The sequence below is a fragment of the Podarcis filfolensis genome, assembly GCF_964270895.1.
Source record: "Podarcis filfolensis genome assembly, chromosome: 3".
Classification (NCBI taxonomy): Eukaryota; Metazoa; Chordata; class Lepidosauria; order Squamata; family Lacertidae; genus Podarcis; species Podarcis filfolensis.
This window is the reverse complement of record NC_139606.1, coordinates 95,803,625-95,820,418: the sequence shown is the minus strand read 5'-3', so window position 1 is coordinate 95,820,418 and position 16,794 is coordinate 95,803,625. Positions and strand designations below refer to the sequence as shown.

Sequence of the window (16,794 nt, the reverse complement as noted above, 5' to 3'; positions counted from 1 at the left end):
CAAGCCAAAGGCCCATCTGGTCCAGCACCCTGTTCTCACAGTGGCCAGCCAGCTGCTGGTATTGCAGAGGCACCCCAGATGGATCCTGGAGGTTGTACACAGCCATCATGGATCAAGGATGATGGAAGTTATAGTTCAACAAAGCTGTAGTCCAACCACACTTTGAGGACACATTGGGTGGAATTTGACATGGTGCTATTATAAATGATCCATCTGCACAAGCACATCAACTTGCCAGACGGAACAATCCCCCTCCCTGTGTACTTTTCTGGAGGTTCTCCCACACCCACCCCAAGCTAATTACTGGGGGGGGGGGTAATTGTAAGTCATCAACGACGACTGCTATTTTTCTACAAAAAGGGGTGCCAGAACTCTCCATGAATGCCTCATTTGTTCTCTTATAATTGCAATAGCACCCATCTGAGAGCTGCCGGAACTGAATTCCAGCTGAAAAAAAAACCCTGTCAGCTACCATCAAACAATTTATACATTTATCCTTTGTTATTACCTGAATTTATTGTTTTCCATCTGTGGGACAGGTGACGTACATGCTATGCTTTCAAAAAGTGAATGCATCTTTATGAGCTTTCATGGATTAAGGATAAAAATCTGATGCCATTCAGTATGACGGGTGATTATGTTAAGGCCCTTGTTTATCACGGCACTTGCCATTTTTTGTAACCTTCACAGGGTTTTAAAAAAATGACTCCATATTTATTTGGTGGTAATGTCGTTAATCAGGGACAAGTCTTCTCCATTATTGTTTTGAAATGTATTAAAGAAGTAACTGCATACCTCACACAACAGAAAATTGAAAATGTCCCCACATCACTCTGACATACTCCTTGTTTATCCAGTAGCTTTACAAATGCAAATACTAATCAGGACCTTCTTCTGGTAGATATTAAGTCATTTTATGTCTAAAGAACTGTTTGCTCATTAGGCCTATGAACTCTGTGCCTAGAGCTTACATTGAATGAGCACCTTACAGTATTTGAGTGGATGCCTTATTTGAAATGTTACAGTAGAGTCCTATAATGTCCAAACGGATATAAGTCCCACTGAATTCAGTGGGGCTTACTCCCAGGTAAGTAGGTAGAGAATTGCTGCCTTAGATAAATAAAATGAGTTTTAAAATAAAACTCATTTTATAATAAAATATAAAACTCATTTTAATAAAATGGTCACAAGAGCCACCTCAGATCTGACTTACCTGTGGTAGTGAACTGAGCATTTTGGTAAATCTGTACAGTCTTTTTCTTTCTTTTTTTAAAGGAAACAACAACAACCATGAACACAAAAGTGAAAGTTAAGACTCAGCTATATTAGTCAAATAATAGTATTTTGAATGCATTATAAACATGCAACACCAGATAGCGCTGGAGAGCAAAAAGAAATTCTATGCGATTTTCCATTGTGTTTCTTTTCTTTTGTAATGATTTAATTTCTGACTTATTTATAGCAGGGAGCTTTTCTGTGTGTAGATCCACCTTTACTTTTACAGGACTGTAAGTAAGGTTTTAAAAGCACTGGGAATTATCTAGTCCAGTAACAAAAATAGTTTGGAGGAGGGAATCCAAACTTCAACAGGTAACTACTGAAACATATTAAAATTACCCTTCCTTGACATTTGTTCTGTATGTTTTGGAAACTGAGAACATTTTCTCTCCCTCAGCTAGTAGATGTTCTGCCTCATTGTGCTGTTTGTTTTATTTCCCCCTTAGTCTCTGTATTTAGAACTGCTTTAATTTCCCCTCTGTAAATCCATTAGCAACTGATATACCTTAGGTTGTCCCTATGTAGCAATTTAATCCTGTTTAGGTCAGAAGAAAAAAACTGATTTGCAGCTGGCCTTTGCATTGACCTTTCACCCCATCTCCACCATCTCTTTTATCTCAAGTCAGATTCAGCCATCCATTATTCCTTCTTCTACAGCTAGGTCTTGGGTCATCTGCAGATTATTTGCTGTACAGGTTGTGCTCAAGTTACTGCTAAATTATTACAAGTTATCCTACAGCATGATTTCTGACAGGATTTCTGACTGGCTGCCAAGTTCAAGGTGTTACTATTGGTATTTAAACCCTTAATGGCGTGGGACCAGTTTAGTTAAGGGGTCACTTTACCCCATATACGCTCACTCAGTTGCTTGGACCTGCAGAACTTGCTTGTTTACATGTGGCATGCAATGCCTGCTCTTCACTTGTAAGAAGTCATTCCTTGTACTTTGGAACTCCCTGCCACTTGATATTAGTCAGCATCCCTGTATTCTTTCAGACGCCTGCTAAAAACATTTCTGCTTTGTTGGGCCTCTTGAGACACAAGATTTGGTTACACGTTTTACTGTATTTGAACCATTTTTTAAATATGTCTGGTTTTTAATTTTAATTTTGTCGAAGATATTTCTTGCTCTAGGCTCCTTCTGGAGGAAATGTGGGATATAAATATGATGTATAAATGAATAAATTGAAGATTGATTTACATGAAAGCGTGGATTGGATGTGAGTTTAGCTGACTGGATATTGACAGAGCCCAATGTGTGTTGAGACAAAGAACATTATGTTCAAAATGATTCTAAGCGGTTAATCCAGTCATTGTTACATCCCCCCAGATCTTGGCTTTATACTTGTTAGCATCTTCTGTATCTCACAGCCCTGATTTTCTTTAGCCTAAAAACTCTCTTGACATTACTTCAGTCAATCAAGTGTTTGTTACGGTTGGCCAACCAATAAACAGAGTACAAAATATAAAGTACAAATGCATACCCTCAGCAGAACAAGCTATTAATCACTAGCGTCGACATGCTAGGAATTAAAAATCATAGCAAATCTTAGCAATGTGACAACATTCAGATATCTTGCCACCTGTTCAGTAATAGTCCCGTGAAGTCAAATACTCAATGTGGCCTCAAAGAATGAACCAGGAAACACATTGCGCATCATGTAATCCAGTGATTCTCAAAGGATGTGGCACACCACATGGGTGTGGCAAGAGAGGATGACAAATGTGTTAGGAAGATTCAAGGACAATCAATATTATATTTTGCAAATGATTCATGTTCTTATGTAGCTGCATTATTTTATACTTTCTGGCTGTCCCATGTTAAAATTTCAGCACTGCTAGGAGTTATTTCTTTTTGTTTTCCAATGTATTTCTTATCAATAAAAAAATCAGTGTGGGGCAAGCAAATTTTTATTTTGAAAGTGTGGCCCAGATTAAAAAAAAAGTTTGAGAACCACTGATCTAACTCACTGATAAAATCTACAGTAGAAGAATGGGAGACACAGATTCAAAATCTCAAATGATTACAAGGATAGCACCTATCCTTGAAAGGAACTATGGCAGATCTGCCGCCTAGGATCTTAGAGGGTAAGGGATCAAATCAAAACCCAAGATGTGCTGGGAGGAGGGAGGTTTGGAATAGGCAGATCTCTGGCTGAGCTAAACCAGCTAAAGCCAGAGACACTGTATACCAGTGTAGGACCTCCATCGCAAATGAACCGGGGCTGAGCTGAAGTCTCAAAAGAGGGGTGTTCTGGGGCTGGGCAGGGGAGACCTATCCCATTCCGGTCTCCTTTCAACTTGGTCACATGACCCGGCAACCCCACAGTAGTTAACTTGGCAAGAAGAGTGGTGCAAGTCAAACTCTGTTTGAAAGTCTTGCTTCCCGTCTGCCAAGTTCCGGCCACCTCAACCAGCAGTAGCCCTGTTCCTGAAAGGAATTTGGAACAAGGAAGCTCCACCAGCATAATTTACCTTGGCGTAAATCACTCTGGCTTCCTCTTGCTTAGATTGCTGTGTAAAACATTAACATGGGCCAGCAGAACTGCTCTTCTTAGGTATCGTGAGAAAAGTTAGATGTGGTATCCATTGGTTAGAGGTGGACGTAGGGCGGATCTACATTAATGGTTTATAACATTAAGGAAGGGTTAAGGAATGATTTTCATAACATAGATGGACACATTGCATTCTGCTTGTAACAGATCAACCAGGAACCGGCAATAGGGAAATTGCATTATTACGGACACAACAAAGTAAGGAACATTTTTAATTTACCAGTATGCCCTGTGATGTTTCAGAATGATGTATCTAACATCCTTCTAATAACGATAAAAGGGTCAGTGTAGATCCAGCCCAAGAACATGCTCTATTTGCTCCTGCATCATCTATATCCATAGATTTGGCTTGCAATGGGTGCAATGGCAGCAGATAAGACAAACCCACAATATTTCCCCCAATTAACTTGCTTTTCCATAGAGACACAACAAGAGTCAAGCAACCTGTGTTCTGCCACAGACAGAGGCAGAGGAGCAGATTCAATGCCATTGACGAACAAGCTACTTAATGAGCTAAGACTAACTTCCCGATTAAGGGCAGAGCTAGCAACACATTTGCTATGTCGTACAATCTTCTCCCTCTCTTCTCGGCCACCTTTTCACTATGCGATGCAAGTCCTGCTGTTTCTCTCATAAGGAGGACCGCGCTTCTTTAATCATTCTAAGGCACTTCTGCAAGGAATGTTGTTTCGGGAGGAATGCTTGCTCAGCAGATAATCTGCCCAGTAATGAGAATGAATCTGGAAGCTAATACGAGGGGTAGCTAATAAAGTCCAGAAGCCAACCCAGAATTCAGTAGCAACTCTGTGTGTGGAGTGGGATGGGGGAGGTCTGCTTGCATGGGACCCATTGTGACATTTGGAGTTTATTCAAACCAGAAAATCTAGAGGGCTGTAGAATTATGAAATGGCTTCTTCTCCCCCCTCCCCAGAATTAGGATCATACAGTGGTACCTCGGGTTACATACGCTTCAGGTTACATATGCTTCAGGTTACAGACTCCGCTAACCCAGAAATAGTGCTTCAGGTTAAGAACTTTGCTTCAGGATAAGAACAGAAATCGTGCTCCGGCGGCACAGCGGCAGCAGGCGGCCCCATTAGCTAAAGTGGTGCTTCAGGTTAAGATCAGTTTCAGGTTAAGAACGGACCTCCGGAACGAATTAAGTTCTTAACCCGAGGTACCACTGTACTCCCAGGGGCCGTTCCACACACCATCCTTTTTCGTGCAAAAAAACATTTCATCCATTTCTTATTTGTTGCTTACAATCTGCACATCTTTCTGCAGGCTCTTTATGGAAATAACCAAAAAAATTAAATTATTTTATTCATTTCATTTCTCTACCAGCTTTCCTCCCGTGGGAGCTCAGGGCAGTGAACGGCATAAAAACACAATCTATGCAATAAAAATATATTTCTAAAACAAAAACAACAAACAACAAAAACGTGCAATGGAATACGAGCTGCCAAAATTTTAGTCAACATTGATTTTCTCAAAAGCCTGGGTGAATGGAAATTTTCACAGTTGGTGTCCAAATGCCACCAATGTATAGGGAACAGGCACACCTCCCTATGAAGGGGGTTTCATGAATGAGGTTTTGCCCCATCATGGCGCCAAACACATTGGTGGTGGCGCCATTATCGAACTAGTCAGACAGGTGACACAAAGGCCACAGGAAAGTTGATATGTGGACGCATAGTTAACACACACACACACACTTAGATAAGAATAAATCCCCTTGAACCCAAGCCCCCTTAAAACCATGTGAGGGGGGCAGTGAGGCAGCCCTTCCCCCTCATCATCCACACATTGGAGGGATGGCCTGGAGAGTAGATTCTGTTCTCAGTGGGTAGGCTCCCTGTCCCCTGGTTAGAACCCTGCCTGATTAAGATTCTAAATCACAGAGGGAGCCTATGCACACCTGGGGCAGGTTACACCCTATTGTTATCTGTGGGAGGGCGACTGCCTGAAGACGGCTGCAGTGCCACTGAATCTTAAATAGACATGCGTAGGATTGTGCTGACCTGTGGGACTCTCCCTAGGCCATGTTCCTTCTCCCAAGAACGTGCCCCTGGATGTTTTTGCCTGGCTGGACTGCGTCCTTGAACCTCTCACTTGTCTGAATGGAGGATGGAGAGGTTTGAGTGTAACCATTCCTGAATTTTGTGCTATTGAAATATAATGTACAAAGGTCAAAGCCATATCCATTGCAACCTTCCCCTGTGCCCCCACCCACCACTGGAATGTGGCCCCTGGAAATTTATCCGCAACAGAGCGCGGCCCTCATGCTCTAAAAAAGGGTCCCCGCCTCTCTTTTAAAACATGGTGTAAATGCTTTTAAGTCTGGATTTAACTCATTCACCCCAAGAGTGCAAGAAGTTTCAATGCACTTTGAAGCAGCAATCTTGAAATCAGTATTATCTTTTGTATAATCCATGATTTTTTTTTCAACAGGGAGGTTCAACGTATCTAAATGAATCACTTCCTGGGACAAGGGGGCGTTGGGATGCAAAGGAATGCACCTGTGCTTATAAGTAAATGTCTTATAATGGATTGCAGCCTTAAACTTGAAAAATCAGTTTGCGCTTAGACTTTTGGATTTTACCACTATTGTGAGAATCATATTAAAATACATGTTAGCAGGATACTTTAATGAACAGATGCAAATAATTCAGATGCAACAGCCCCCTTCCCATGCAACACAGACAATACTAAAGTAACGGACAGTGCTATTTTTCTTTGCCAACAGGTCAGTGCTATATGGGATGCCGAAAGTATTGTGGTTTGGGGGAAATGGCATGAAGGTTTTAGGAGAGAACGAGAGGGATCATCCAAAGCAAATATTTCCAGACCAAGCAAGGTGAAGCCAGACGTTATTTTGAAAGCAAAACAAGTTATACTTACATTTAATGCTCGTGTTCAAACTCTTTGGAGCAGATGAATCAACAGCAGCTGAATTAACAAAACAAAACAAAAAGTTGTTTATCTATGTTTTCAGTATTTTGCTTTCAAATTACAGGAAAGAGTAATGAATGACCTGCTTCTAAGCGATAGGGCTGTTGAAAGTCTGGATTCAATTAAAAGCGTGCTCTTAAGTAACCTCCTTCTCTAAACCTTTTATTTAGAAATCTAACTGCAATATGGGAGATATAAAAGAGGAAATTATTTGTGGTAGGTTTCTATTTCTTCTTCGTTGATTATGAGGCCAAATCCTCAGCTGTAGCTTAAAATTTTGGTGGTTAAGCCTGCATATGGAAGAACGAATGTGACCTGGGGTGCATAGCATCATGCTCCCTCCACAGGTTTGGTTTAATGCTTGAAACAGAGATAGTGTGCTCACGGTTAAGATGTTTGCATGGCTCCATCTCATTACCATGAACAACTGCCAGAGCCCTGCATTTTAAAATATTAAGCATTGCATGTGACATTGATGTGATAAGGTTATCTTTCAACATCTCAACTCAGCTGTTACCTTCTTCCAAGACAGTAATGCCCACTCACATCACAAAGAACTCATAACCCACCTACTCTCAGCAGCCAAAAACATCAAAACCAGACACTGGAGAGACCTGTCAGGAGCAAGCATGGACCAATAGTACCAAATAGTATGGGAAACAGCCTTACTAGAAAAATTAACCAATGAACTGACACTGGTGCGGGGACAAATAGAGGAAGACGACTTCACCCCAGTATGGCTCCCCTTTATCACATACACAGCCCAACAAGACAATGACAAAAATCCACCAACAACATACAAATCAATATGGCTAACCTGATTCAAAACACCCACCCACCCCACTCACACATGAAAACAAAGACTACCACAGCCAGTCACAAACAATCACACCCTAGGCCAACCGCAACTTCTCTCACCACCAAAGGAACACAAGCGAATAGCAAAGAGAACCTGCACAAGCAACGCTGATCCAAAACCCCATGCATACATTAAGTAAAATAGAAACACCACTACCCGACCCCATCCCCACCCACCATGGCCCCCTCCACCTCTTCCCCCCTTTTCTTCCTAATGTAACACTAATGTCTCAACAAATGAAACTGATCCGTAGAAAATGTAACTTGAAAAAAGAGACGTTGCACATACTTTTGTAAGAAATCTTTAATAAAAAATACATTTTTTAAAAAAAAAAACTTCAGCTGTTACCTTAGTAATTACTGAGTAAATAGTATATCATGCATTAAGCAAGCCGGACATTTTGCGGGTCTGTACTACACAAAGGTAAAAGTTCCAATGTAATAAACAATGGTTAATTGCCTCAAAAAATGTTATTTATTCCATGGGGGGGGGGAGACCCTCAATATATTATTTTTAATATAGGACCAAACATCCAAATTAATAACTTCAGCCACAACTTGGCTAGAGCATACAGAAAGTGTATTCAACACATCAGAAAGCCAAAGAGTCAAATCCCTTATATTCTGAATGGCTTTCTTCCTTTGGGTGTGTTTAACAACTCACTGACTGGAAGCAGAATACTTCCTGAGTTTGGGCAGTGCAAGGTATTCTGATATCTTTACTCTATTCCTATGAGCAAACAACAGCAGTGGTATGCCTTAGCCAGTTTAAAGAGCAGTTTGAAGACTTTCAGCTCCCTGTAGTCACTGGGCTTGTGATTTACACCAGCTGATTATTTTGTTGTACAGTCTGTGCATAATCACTTGAATGTAAGGTCAAGCGAACATCAGAGGGGTTTGCTCTCAATTAAATGTGTCCGGGGCTGCCTACAAGGGATAGAGCAGGGACCCCAGACTCTTTATTTTTAGGTCTGTGTGTGTTTTTAAGTATGTCACCCAAATATTTCTGAAGAAAGTTAGAGCATGTGGAAGCAACTCTGATGCTTTGGCACTTGGTAGGCAGCACCACTGCTAAGGATACTTAATCACTGTTGCTAGGCAGACAGTGTTGACCACCGCCACCTGGGACACAGAAGGGGACCACCTTACAGCAGCGGGCAATGTAGGCGAATATGGTGGATAAAATTGGGGTATGTTCGTTAAAGCACTTTTCTTGTGTCCACACTATTTCAATCACTCCCCAAGTGTTCCAGCTTTTGCAGAATAAAACACAACTGGCTGGTTTGGGGATGTTTTACTCAGAAGTAACTCCCTTAATACAGGGTTTTTATTTTTTCTTGCACATTCTATTTTATCTTTGAGGGGTTTTTTTTTTTTACAATCAAGCGGTGAATAGATTTTATGAAATAAATAACAGGCAAGCATCCTGGGGAGAGCATTCACAATGAATCAACAAATACAACCATAAAATAATTAAACACCTTATAAGTTAAAATTCTTATAGGCTCTACACAAGTATATACCGCATTTCATACAGCCTATAAGAATTTTAACATACACATATGAACACACACACATATAGGGAGAATGTTTTGTGTGTACATATGTTTTGCTGAGCGTCGTGAAACTGCACATACTTGTTGTTCGTTGTTGTATATTTGCATCTTGATTTTCCTTCCAGGAGCTCAAGGCTGCATTGTTGAAATATACTCAGAGTTGAGAGTGGATTTCATGCTCTTTATTCAGCTCCTAGTGGTGAGGAGGAATGGAAGTTCCCCCAGAATGTCTGCTTTATATACATTATTTACACAATGGGCCCCACGTGATTGGCTAATTCCGGGATTCACCTGTAGGCCAATCAGGTTGCGGATTCACTTCCATCTGGAGCTGGATTGGGTGGCTCCTGTGGACCAATCAGACTGCTGCATTCTGGATCCTATTGTTCTAGGACCAATCAGACTGAAGCATTTTGGATCCTATTCAACTCAGTACATAACAATTGTCTTCCCCTTCCCCACTTTTATCTTCACAACAGTCCTGTAGGGTAGGCTGTGGGCTGATAGTTTTAGACACTAAAGTTTTGAAACCGCACATACTTAGAATATTGCTAGCTTGTTACTTTTTCAGGGTCGGCAAACTTTTTGTTTGTTTTGATATTCAGCTAGTATGGAACCTCCTGAGATTACAAAACCCCAACCTTCCTCTGCTTCCATTCTAATCAAAGCCTCGCTGTTCTGCCTACAAATTGGCTGCTAAGAGCCCTGAGAAATCAAGGGTACTGTACAGAAGGGCTTATTCTGCAGACCTGTTTAGACGAATGGGTCCCAAGCAAATGTGGAAACACATCCATGGATGGGAGTCTTCCTCAGTTGCTCCAGCAACAGCCACCTTATCCTTCTCAGAAGTCACCAGGTGTTGCTCAAGCCCACCTCAGAATTACTGTTCTTTGGTAGGGTCAGATTACGTGGATGCATGGAATCTGTTATATATATTTATAATTTAGAAAATTGTTTCAAATTAGCTTTGCATCACCCGAGTTACACATATATATAACAAGCTATCTGTTTACTAAGGCACACCAGGTGGGCTCTAGGAGCCAAACTACAAGATAATGTGAAATCCCCAGGAACGAAATAAGACAACCTGACTGGAAGGAAAATGCCTCCCTAATCCAAAATATGTCAGTAAATGAGCCTGGGAGTGAAAGCAAAACCTTTCTATTCAAGATGAATGTTTTCTGTTCTTAGGCATGATACAACTCATACTAAAACCAGAATACCTAAGAGAACAATGGATGTTAGTTTTGCTATTTCAATACCCGCACCTCAGGGATACAATGGCATTATGGGGAGGGGGAGTCATAAGCAGTGCACTACCTATATTTTCACATGCAGAGCTTTTATTTAAACATGCCTGCCATTTTTCTCCATTTCCCCTGTTTAGCCCAGTAGGGAACTGGTGGAAAAAATTTGCAAAGCATGAAAAGAAATCCTTCACAGGTTTTAATTTTGTGCTTTGATTCTTTCCAATGACTCTGTGTAGAGTTTAAATGCTTGGAACTGAGCTTTGAGGGAGATTTCTTCTGAATGCCTGAAACCTGGGTCAGATGTAGCTGCGACTTGCCACTCTGTGTAAAAAGGTTTGCAGCTTAAAAAGAGCATGCTAGGGTTTGTTCCAGTGAGCAGTTTCAACGTGGGAGCGAAAGTAAGACTTGAAGTTGATTTGGACAAATGAGATCTTCCATCCGAGGTCCTGGCATGTGAAGAATTCGTCCCTATAAATTTTGGCTTCGGCTTCAAGGAATGTAATGGACTGAAAGAATTGGCTGACGGTCATGCGAGTCCTTGAATTAGTTCCTTCATGTTCTGTTGGGAACCTCTTCTTTCCATCTTCACAATGTGGGGGCAGAGAGCAGAGATAAGGTGCTGCTCAGCTTTGTTGTTGTTGTTTAGTCGTTTAGTCGTGTCCGACTCTTCGTGACCCCATGAACCAGAGCACGCCAAGCACTCCAGTCTTCCACTGCCTCCCGCAGTTTGGTCAAACTCATGTTGGTAGCTTCGAGAACACTGTCCAGCCATCTTGTCCTCTGTCATCCCTTTCTCCTTGTGCCCTCCATCTTTCCCAACATCAGGGTCTTTTCCAGGGAGTCTTCTCTTCTCATGAGGTGGCCAAAGTATCGGAGTCTAGGCTTCGGGATCTGTCCTTCCAGTGAGCACTCAGGGCTGATTTCCTTAAAAATGGATAGATTTGATCTTCTTGCAGTCCATGGGACTCTCAAGAGTCTCCTCCAGCACCATAATTCAAAAGCATCAATTCTTCGGCGATCAGCCTTCTTTATGGTCCAGCTCTCACTTCCATACATCACTACCAGGAAAACCATAGCTTTAACTATACAGACCTTTGTCAGCAAGGTGATGTCTCTGCTTTTTAAGATGCTGTCTAGGTTTGTCTCCCAAGAAGCAGGCATCTTTTAATTTTGTGACTGCTGTCACCATCTGCAGTGATCACAGAGCCCAAGAAAGTAAAATCTCTCACTTAGCAGGTGTGAATTATGGGTGCCTCCCCTCACGTAGCTGAGATGCTTTTGAACATTTATGAGCATGAGATTTCCAATGGTGAAAGTTTGGGTGCTTTGCCTGCAATAATCCTAGCTGTTTCTTCTCTGTGTGATTTAAATGCATTGGGGGCCAAAGGTGGACAAATGTTACTACAGACAGAAAACGGGCAGGGGTACCTACGCATGATGACATATTAAAAGAGAAAACACACAAACACACCTTTAGTATTTTTGGTAGGTATATTCTGTAACATGTAACTGATGCAATAATAGTGGATTTATACAGGACCGTCCACAAATCATTCTTCTTTATTAGTTCTTCAATACTTCCCAAATGTTACTGCATTATTGCTATCTGGAAGGGCAATCTTATACTTCAGTGCAACAAAAGAAGAAGAAGAAGAAGAGTTTGGATTTGATATCCAGCCTTTCACTCCCCTTCAGGAGTCTCAAAGTGGCTAACATTCTCCTTTCCCTTCCTCCCCCACAACAAACACTCTGTGAGGTGAGTGAGGCTGAGAGACTTCAAAGAAGTGTGACTAGCCCAAGTTCACCCAGCAGCTGCATGTGGAGGAGTGGAGACGCGAACCCGGTTCCCCAGATTACGAGACTACCGCTCTTAACCACTACACCACAGGGACCAACCTCCCTGGACCCTCCAATATTTGTGGTATACACCTGTTGCAGGATTTCAGCAGGAGAACTGTAGGCCCAAGATCTCACCGCATCATGCAAGATAGGACTCTGTCTTGGAACCTCAAAGCTTATTTAACATACAAGACCAGACTGTGCTAAGTAGGAAGCATGATGGAATTGCCTTAAGGAACAGAACTGGAACGAACCAGGAATCAGTCCACCTACAGGCCCAGGAAATAACTTTGCACAGGCATTAAAGATGCCATGACATAATAATAAAAAATCATCATCATCACCTTCATCTCTCATTCATGTAGGTGGGACTGCAACACAGATTTTGCTCACGGTCACATGTTTTTTTTTCTAAATCAAGGATTGGGGAACCTGTGATCCCCCTAGAAGTTGTTGAACTCCAACTCCCATCATCCCTACCAAGGAACCCGGATGGCAGTGTGGTCTAAACCACCAAGCCTCTTGGACTTGCCAATCGGAAGGTCGGCAGTTCAAATCTGCGCAACAGGACGAGCTCCCTTTGCTCTGTCCCAGCTCCTGCCAACCTAGTAGTGTGAAAGCATACCAGTATGAGTAGGTAAATAGGTACTGCTGTGGCCAGAAGGTAAACAGCGTTTCCGTGCGCTCTGGCTTCCGTCACAGTGTTCTGTTGCACCAGAAGCGGTTTAGTCATGCTGGCCACATGACCCAGAAAACTGTCTGTGGACAAACACCAGCTCCCTTGACCTGAAAGTGGAGAAAGTGGAGAAAGCGCTGCACCCCAAAATCAAATTTGACTGGACTTAACTGCCCAGGGGTCCTTTACCTTTACCATCTCTAACCATGCTGGCTAGGGTTGATGAAGCCCAACAACACCTGGAGGACCACAGTTTCCCCATCCCTGTTCTAAGTAGTGACTACCTCACTTGCTAGACAAAACAGGGAATTAAAACTCAAATCTCAATGTGTATTTAAGATTTTTAGACATAACATTTGGAAATGTGATCCCTTAGAAATTACTCTCACACTCTGGTTTTGTCTTTGAGAAATACTCTCTTAGGCCTAAGTTTTTCTGCCAGTTGCTAAGATGCCCGTCAACCGCCAAAGAAACAAGTCCCGTTGTGTGATTGTAGCTATCAGCTTGATGGGCACACTTATTATTTGACAGTCCAAATACCTTTGGCAGATAGCAATTTTCTGTAATGTGTAGACATGTGATCTTGAATGATGTACTGGCTTGACAACTTGCATGAAGAACTGGGAGAAAAGGCTAAGAAAACAAAACAAAAAATGTTTTTTCAGTCAATGGGCTTAAGAAGTATCTTGCACATTCATTTATTTTGAAAGATCTGGATTCTTACACAAAGAAATACACTGTATGAGAAATCTGAAGCAAAAATAAGTGATAATTCAGCATAGCTTCTCCACTCCTGTTTGATTACTCAGTCACTACAGTTTACAATAAATAATGTATGAGTTCTCTCTCTGTATTCTTATTAAATCACAATTTTTATGTATCATCTGCCATTGAAGCTCTCATGAGAACATGGTGCTTGCTGTTGTTTAATCTTCAATATCATCTTCATTTGGAAAGATTTAAAAGGGATGGAGGCGGAAAAGCAGAAAGAAATGAATGCATGCCTATTTTCACTGCACTACAAATATGCAGCCAGGACTTTGTTTTTTAGATTAAATGAGTAAGTGAGAAACATATAAAAGTTTGGGAAATCTGAATACCTTCTTCCATTACTTCTGCTTTCCAAAGTTGCCACTCTAAAATATTCATCACATGTGACGTCATCATGTAACTGTAACTGTAGTCCTGTAAACAGGGTCACTAGCTGACCATAAACTAAATTAAACTGTAGCTGAGGGTTGCTTTGGGGCCAGTTGCATAAAAACAAGTGACAATATTCTTTTCCTCCTTCAGGTTTTGTTTTATATACCTTGGAGAATTGTGGATCTTCACTGCAGTAAGAGCTTCTCCCCCACTCCCTAAAATGCAAATAGCAGCTGCAGGGGCGTGATCCATATTGGAACCCTGACATGCAATATAGGCAGGCTTTAACCTTATGCCCTCCTCTGAGGTCCAGGTCAGGTCCCTGACGCCTGCAATTTGCATTTGAAAAAATCTCCTGTCAGCCTCCTTGCATTCTGCCCTACCAGTACCAATGGTCTTCTGCTGGAAACAGAAGTTGGAGAGATGGGAAGCAGAGCTCACCCCACTGGCTCTTCAGTGACAGACCTGCTCCATTAGGCTTCCTCTCCCTCAACCGTCACCTGGGGGCATCCGGCTGGCTCCATGGGAGAGGTGGGAAGCAGAGCTCACTCCATTAGCTTTGCTGAAAGACCACCTGTATCAGGAACCTCCTAGCCCTCAGCTGCACCAACTGGTTATTATAAGAACAACTGTTTAATAGTTGGTGCCCAAATTAGATCTGTTCGTCTTCCCTCTCTGTCCCTTCTCCCTTGTGTGCTGTGTGTGTTTAGATTGTAAGCCTATGGGCAGGGACAGTCTTATTTTAATTGTATGTAAGCCAATCTTTTTGCCTGAAGAGTAGGTTACAAACTAGGGTTCCCAGATGTCCCCGGTTCCTGGGGACAGTCCCCAGATTTGCAAATCTGTCCCCAGGAAACGTGGCAGCAGCAGCCTCAGCAGCCCGGAGCCAGCCTGGTAGCGCAGTTGACTCTGGCTGGCTTCAGGAACTACTCGCTGCTAGCTGCCACCGCCACTGCTGAGGGGGGAAAAGGGACGTCTGGCAGTACAGATCTCCTGCCCCCTTCTCCCTTTGTTTTGACAGATTAGGGGAGGCTTGGGAGTCACAGGCAGGCAGCCGTTGCCCAGGAGGGGCGCAAGGTGTGCAGTTTCTCTGCCAGGCAAGGTGCAAAGCCCTTATTTCGCACCCTGTGAAACATAAATGCGCAGAGTTTTTTAAAAAAACTGGGCAACGGCCGCCCACTCCCAAGCCTCCCCCGATCAGTCAAAACAAAGGGGGAAGCGGGCAGGAGATCGGGGGAGGCTCAGAAGTCACGGGAGCTGGCTAGTTTTTGCCCAGTTTTTAAAAAGCTCAGAGCTTCACAGGGTGCGAAAGAAGGGCTTTGCTCCTTTATACAATATGTATAAAGGGCCCAGGGTCTTTTGCCTCACCATCCCCACTACTGACTCCCTGTTGCTACTCAGCTTTAAAAGAAGAAGAAGAAGAAGAAAAGGTGTCCCTAAATTCATTGAAAAAAATCTGGTAACCATATTACAAACACTCTACCTAAGTAAGTAGGTAAGTAAGTATGTGATAAGATAGAGTGATATCCACTGGAAGCGAAAAGAAATTGCAAAGCAATGTTAATGTTTATTGATGCTGAAAAGGCCTTTGATAATATTTCTTGGAGGGAGGGACTAGAGGAAGTCAACCAAGATGTTTAAAAGGTTGGATTTGTAAAGAATTAAGTTTGTTGTTATTGTTTATGTTTATTGTTCCTTCTCCCCCTTTTTTCGTTCATTGATGTATTTCTCTTCTTTTTTCTGTTTTTGTGTATCATTCTGCTTTGTGGTTTTTGTTATTATTGTGGAAAATCTAATAATTTTTTTTTAAAAAAAGATAGAGTGATATCCAACTGTGTGGGTCCATTTGGTTCATGGGCTTCTGTTCATGCCAACAGGACTTTCTTATTCCCCCTGCACCCCCCACATGTGCCCCCAGTCTGTTCCAGATGGCTGGGTGACCCCCTCCTGGAGAGAATTAGGTGCATGGGGGGCCTGCAAGGGGAAGGCAAGGCCTGTCATGTCAGCTGGTGCAACGCTGGCTCTCACCCACAGATACTTTACTACGTCAGTTCAAGCCTGCGTTGGCAGCTGGAGCTGTAAAAGTGATTGACTGTTGAATGTTTTGTGCAGCCAAGGGGCAATGTTAGTTGTCAGTGTTAGACTCCAGCATTTTTATTTGGTAGGAAGGCAGGGATAAAAGCAATCTGAAGTGGGTGTCCATATGTGATGGGCAGTGTGGGTCACAGTAACCCTTTCCAGCAACTTGAAGTTAAAGTGGTACCATTAAAGTAATTTTCCTGAATGCATTCCCCATTTGCACTGGCACTTGTGGCCGCAGCAGTCCAGCCCTGCTGGTTGGAACGGATGAGTAACATATACAGGAAAGCAGGAAACGAGTGGCATTTCTGGAACCTTGGAGCTGGATTATGGGATGAGTCACTTTGGCTCGTGTTTCATTTGGGAAAGGCCATAGCACTGCAAAACTCCTGCTTTGTATGCAGAAGGTCTCAGGTTCAATCCCTCACGTCTCCAGGGGAAAGGAAGGTGTTGAAAACTCTGGAGAAGTGATGCCAGTCAGCTTGGATAATACGGAGGTTGGGTTGTTGCTGCTGCTGTTGTTAATATCCCAGACAAGGACTCAAGGCGGCTTACGCAAATGAAAACCACACAAATAAAAGACAAAAAGGCTAAATACATATAAAGGG

General features: G+C 42.4%; 1 protein-coding gene and 1 long non-coding RNA gene across 10 annotated transcripts in view; one reads left to right on the top strand and one right to left on the bottom strand.

Annotated features, from left to right (window-relative positions):
- Window positions 1-16,794, top strand: part of LOC310758848 — a 321,389-nt gene that overhangs the window by 78,453 nt on the left and 226,142 nt on the right. The gene's annotated exons all lie outside the window — the stretch shown is intronic.
- The window catches only part of LOC310758643 (spermatogenesis-associated protein 7 homolog), a 60,736-nt gene that overhangs the window by 31,395 nt on the left and 12,547 nt on the right, over window positions 1-16,794 (bottom strand). For 7 of the 9 annotated variants that reach the window (XM_083605430.1, XM_083605428.1, XM_083605429.1 and 4 more), the window contains 2 exons: window positions 13,505-13,597; window positions 6,735-6,782 (listed from right to left, as the gene is read on the bottom strand). In XM_083605430.1, coding sequence (XP_083461556.1) covers window positions 6,735-6,782; window positions 13,505-13,597 — 141 coding nt within the window. Of the gene's footprint in view, window positions 1-6,734; window positions 6,783-7,170; window positions 7,224-13,504; window positions 13,598-16,794 lie in introns of all 9 variants that reach the window. The other 2 variants (XM_083605434.1, XM_083605436.1) reach the window with 2 other exon arrangements.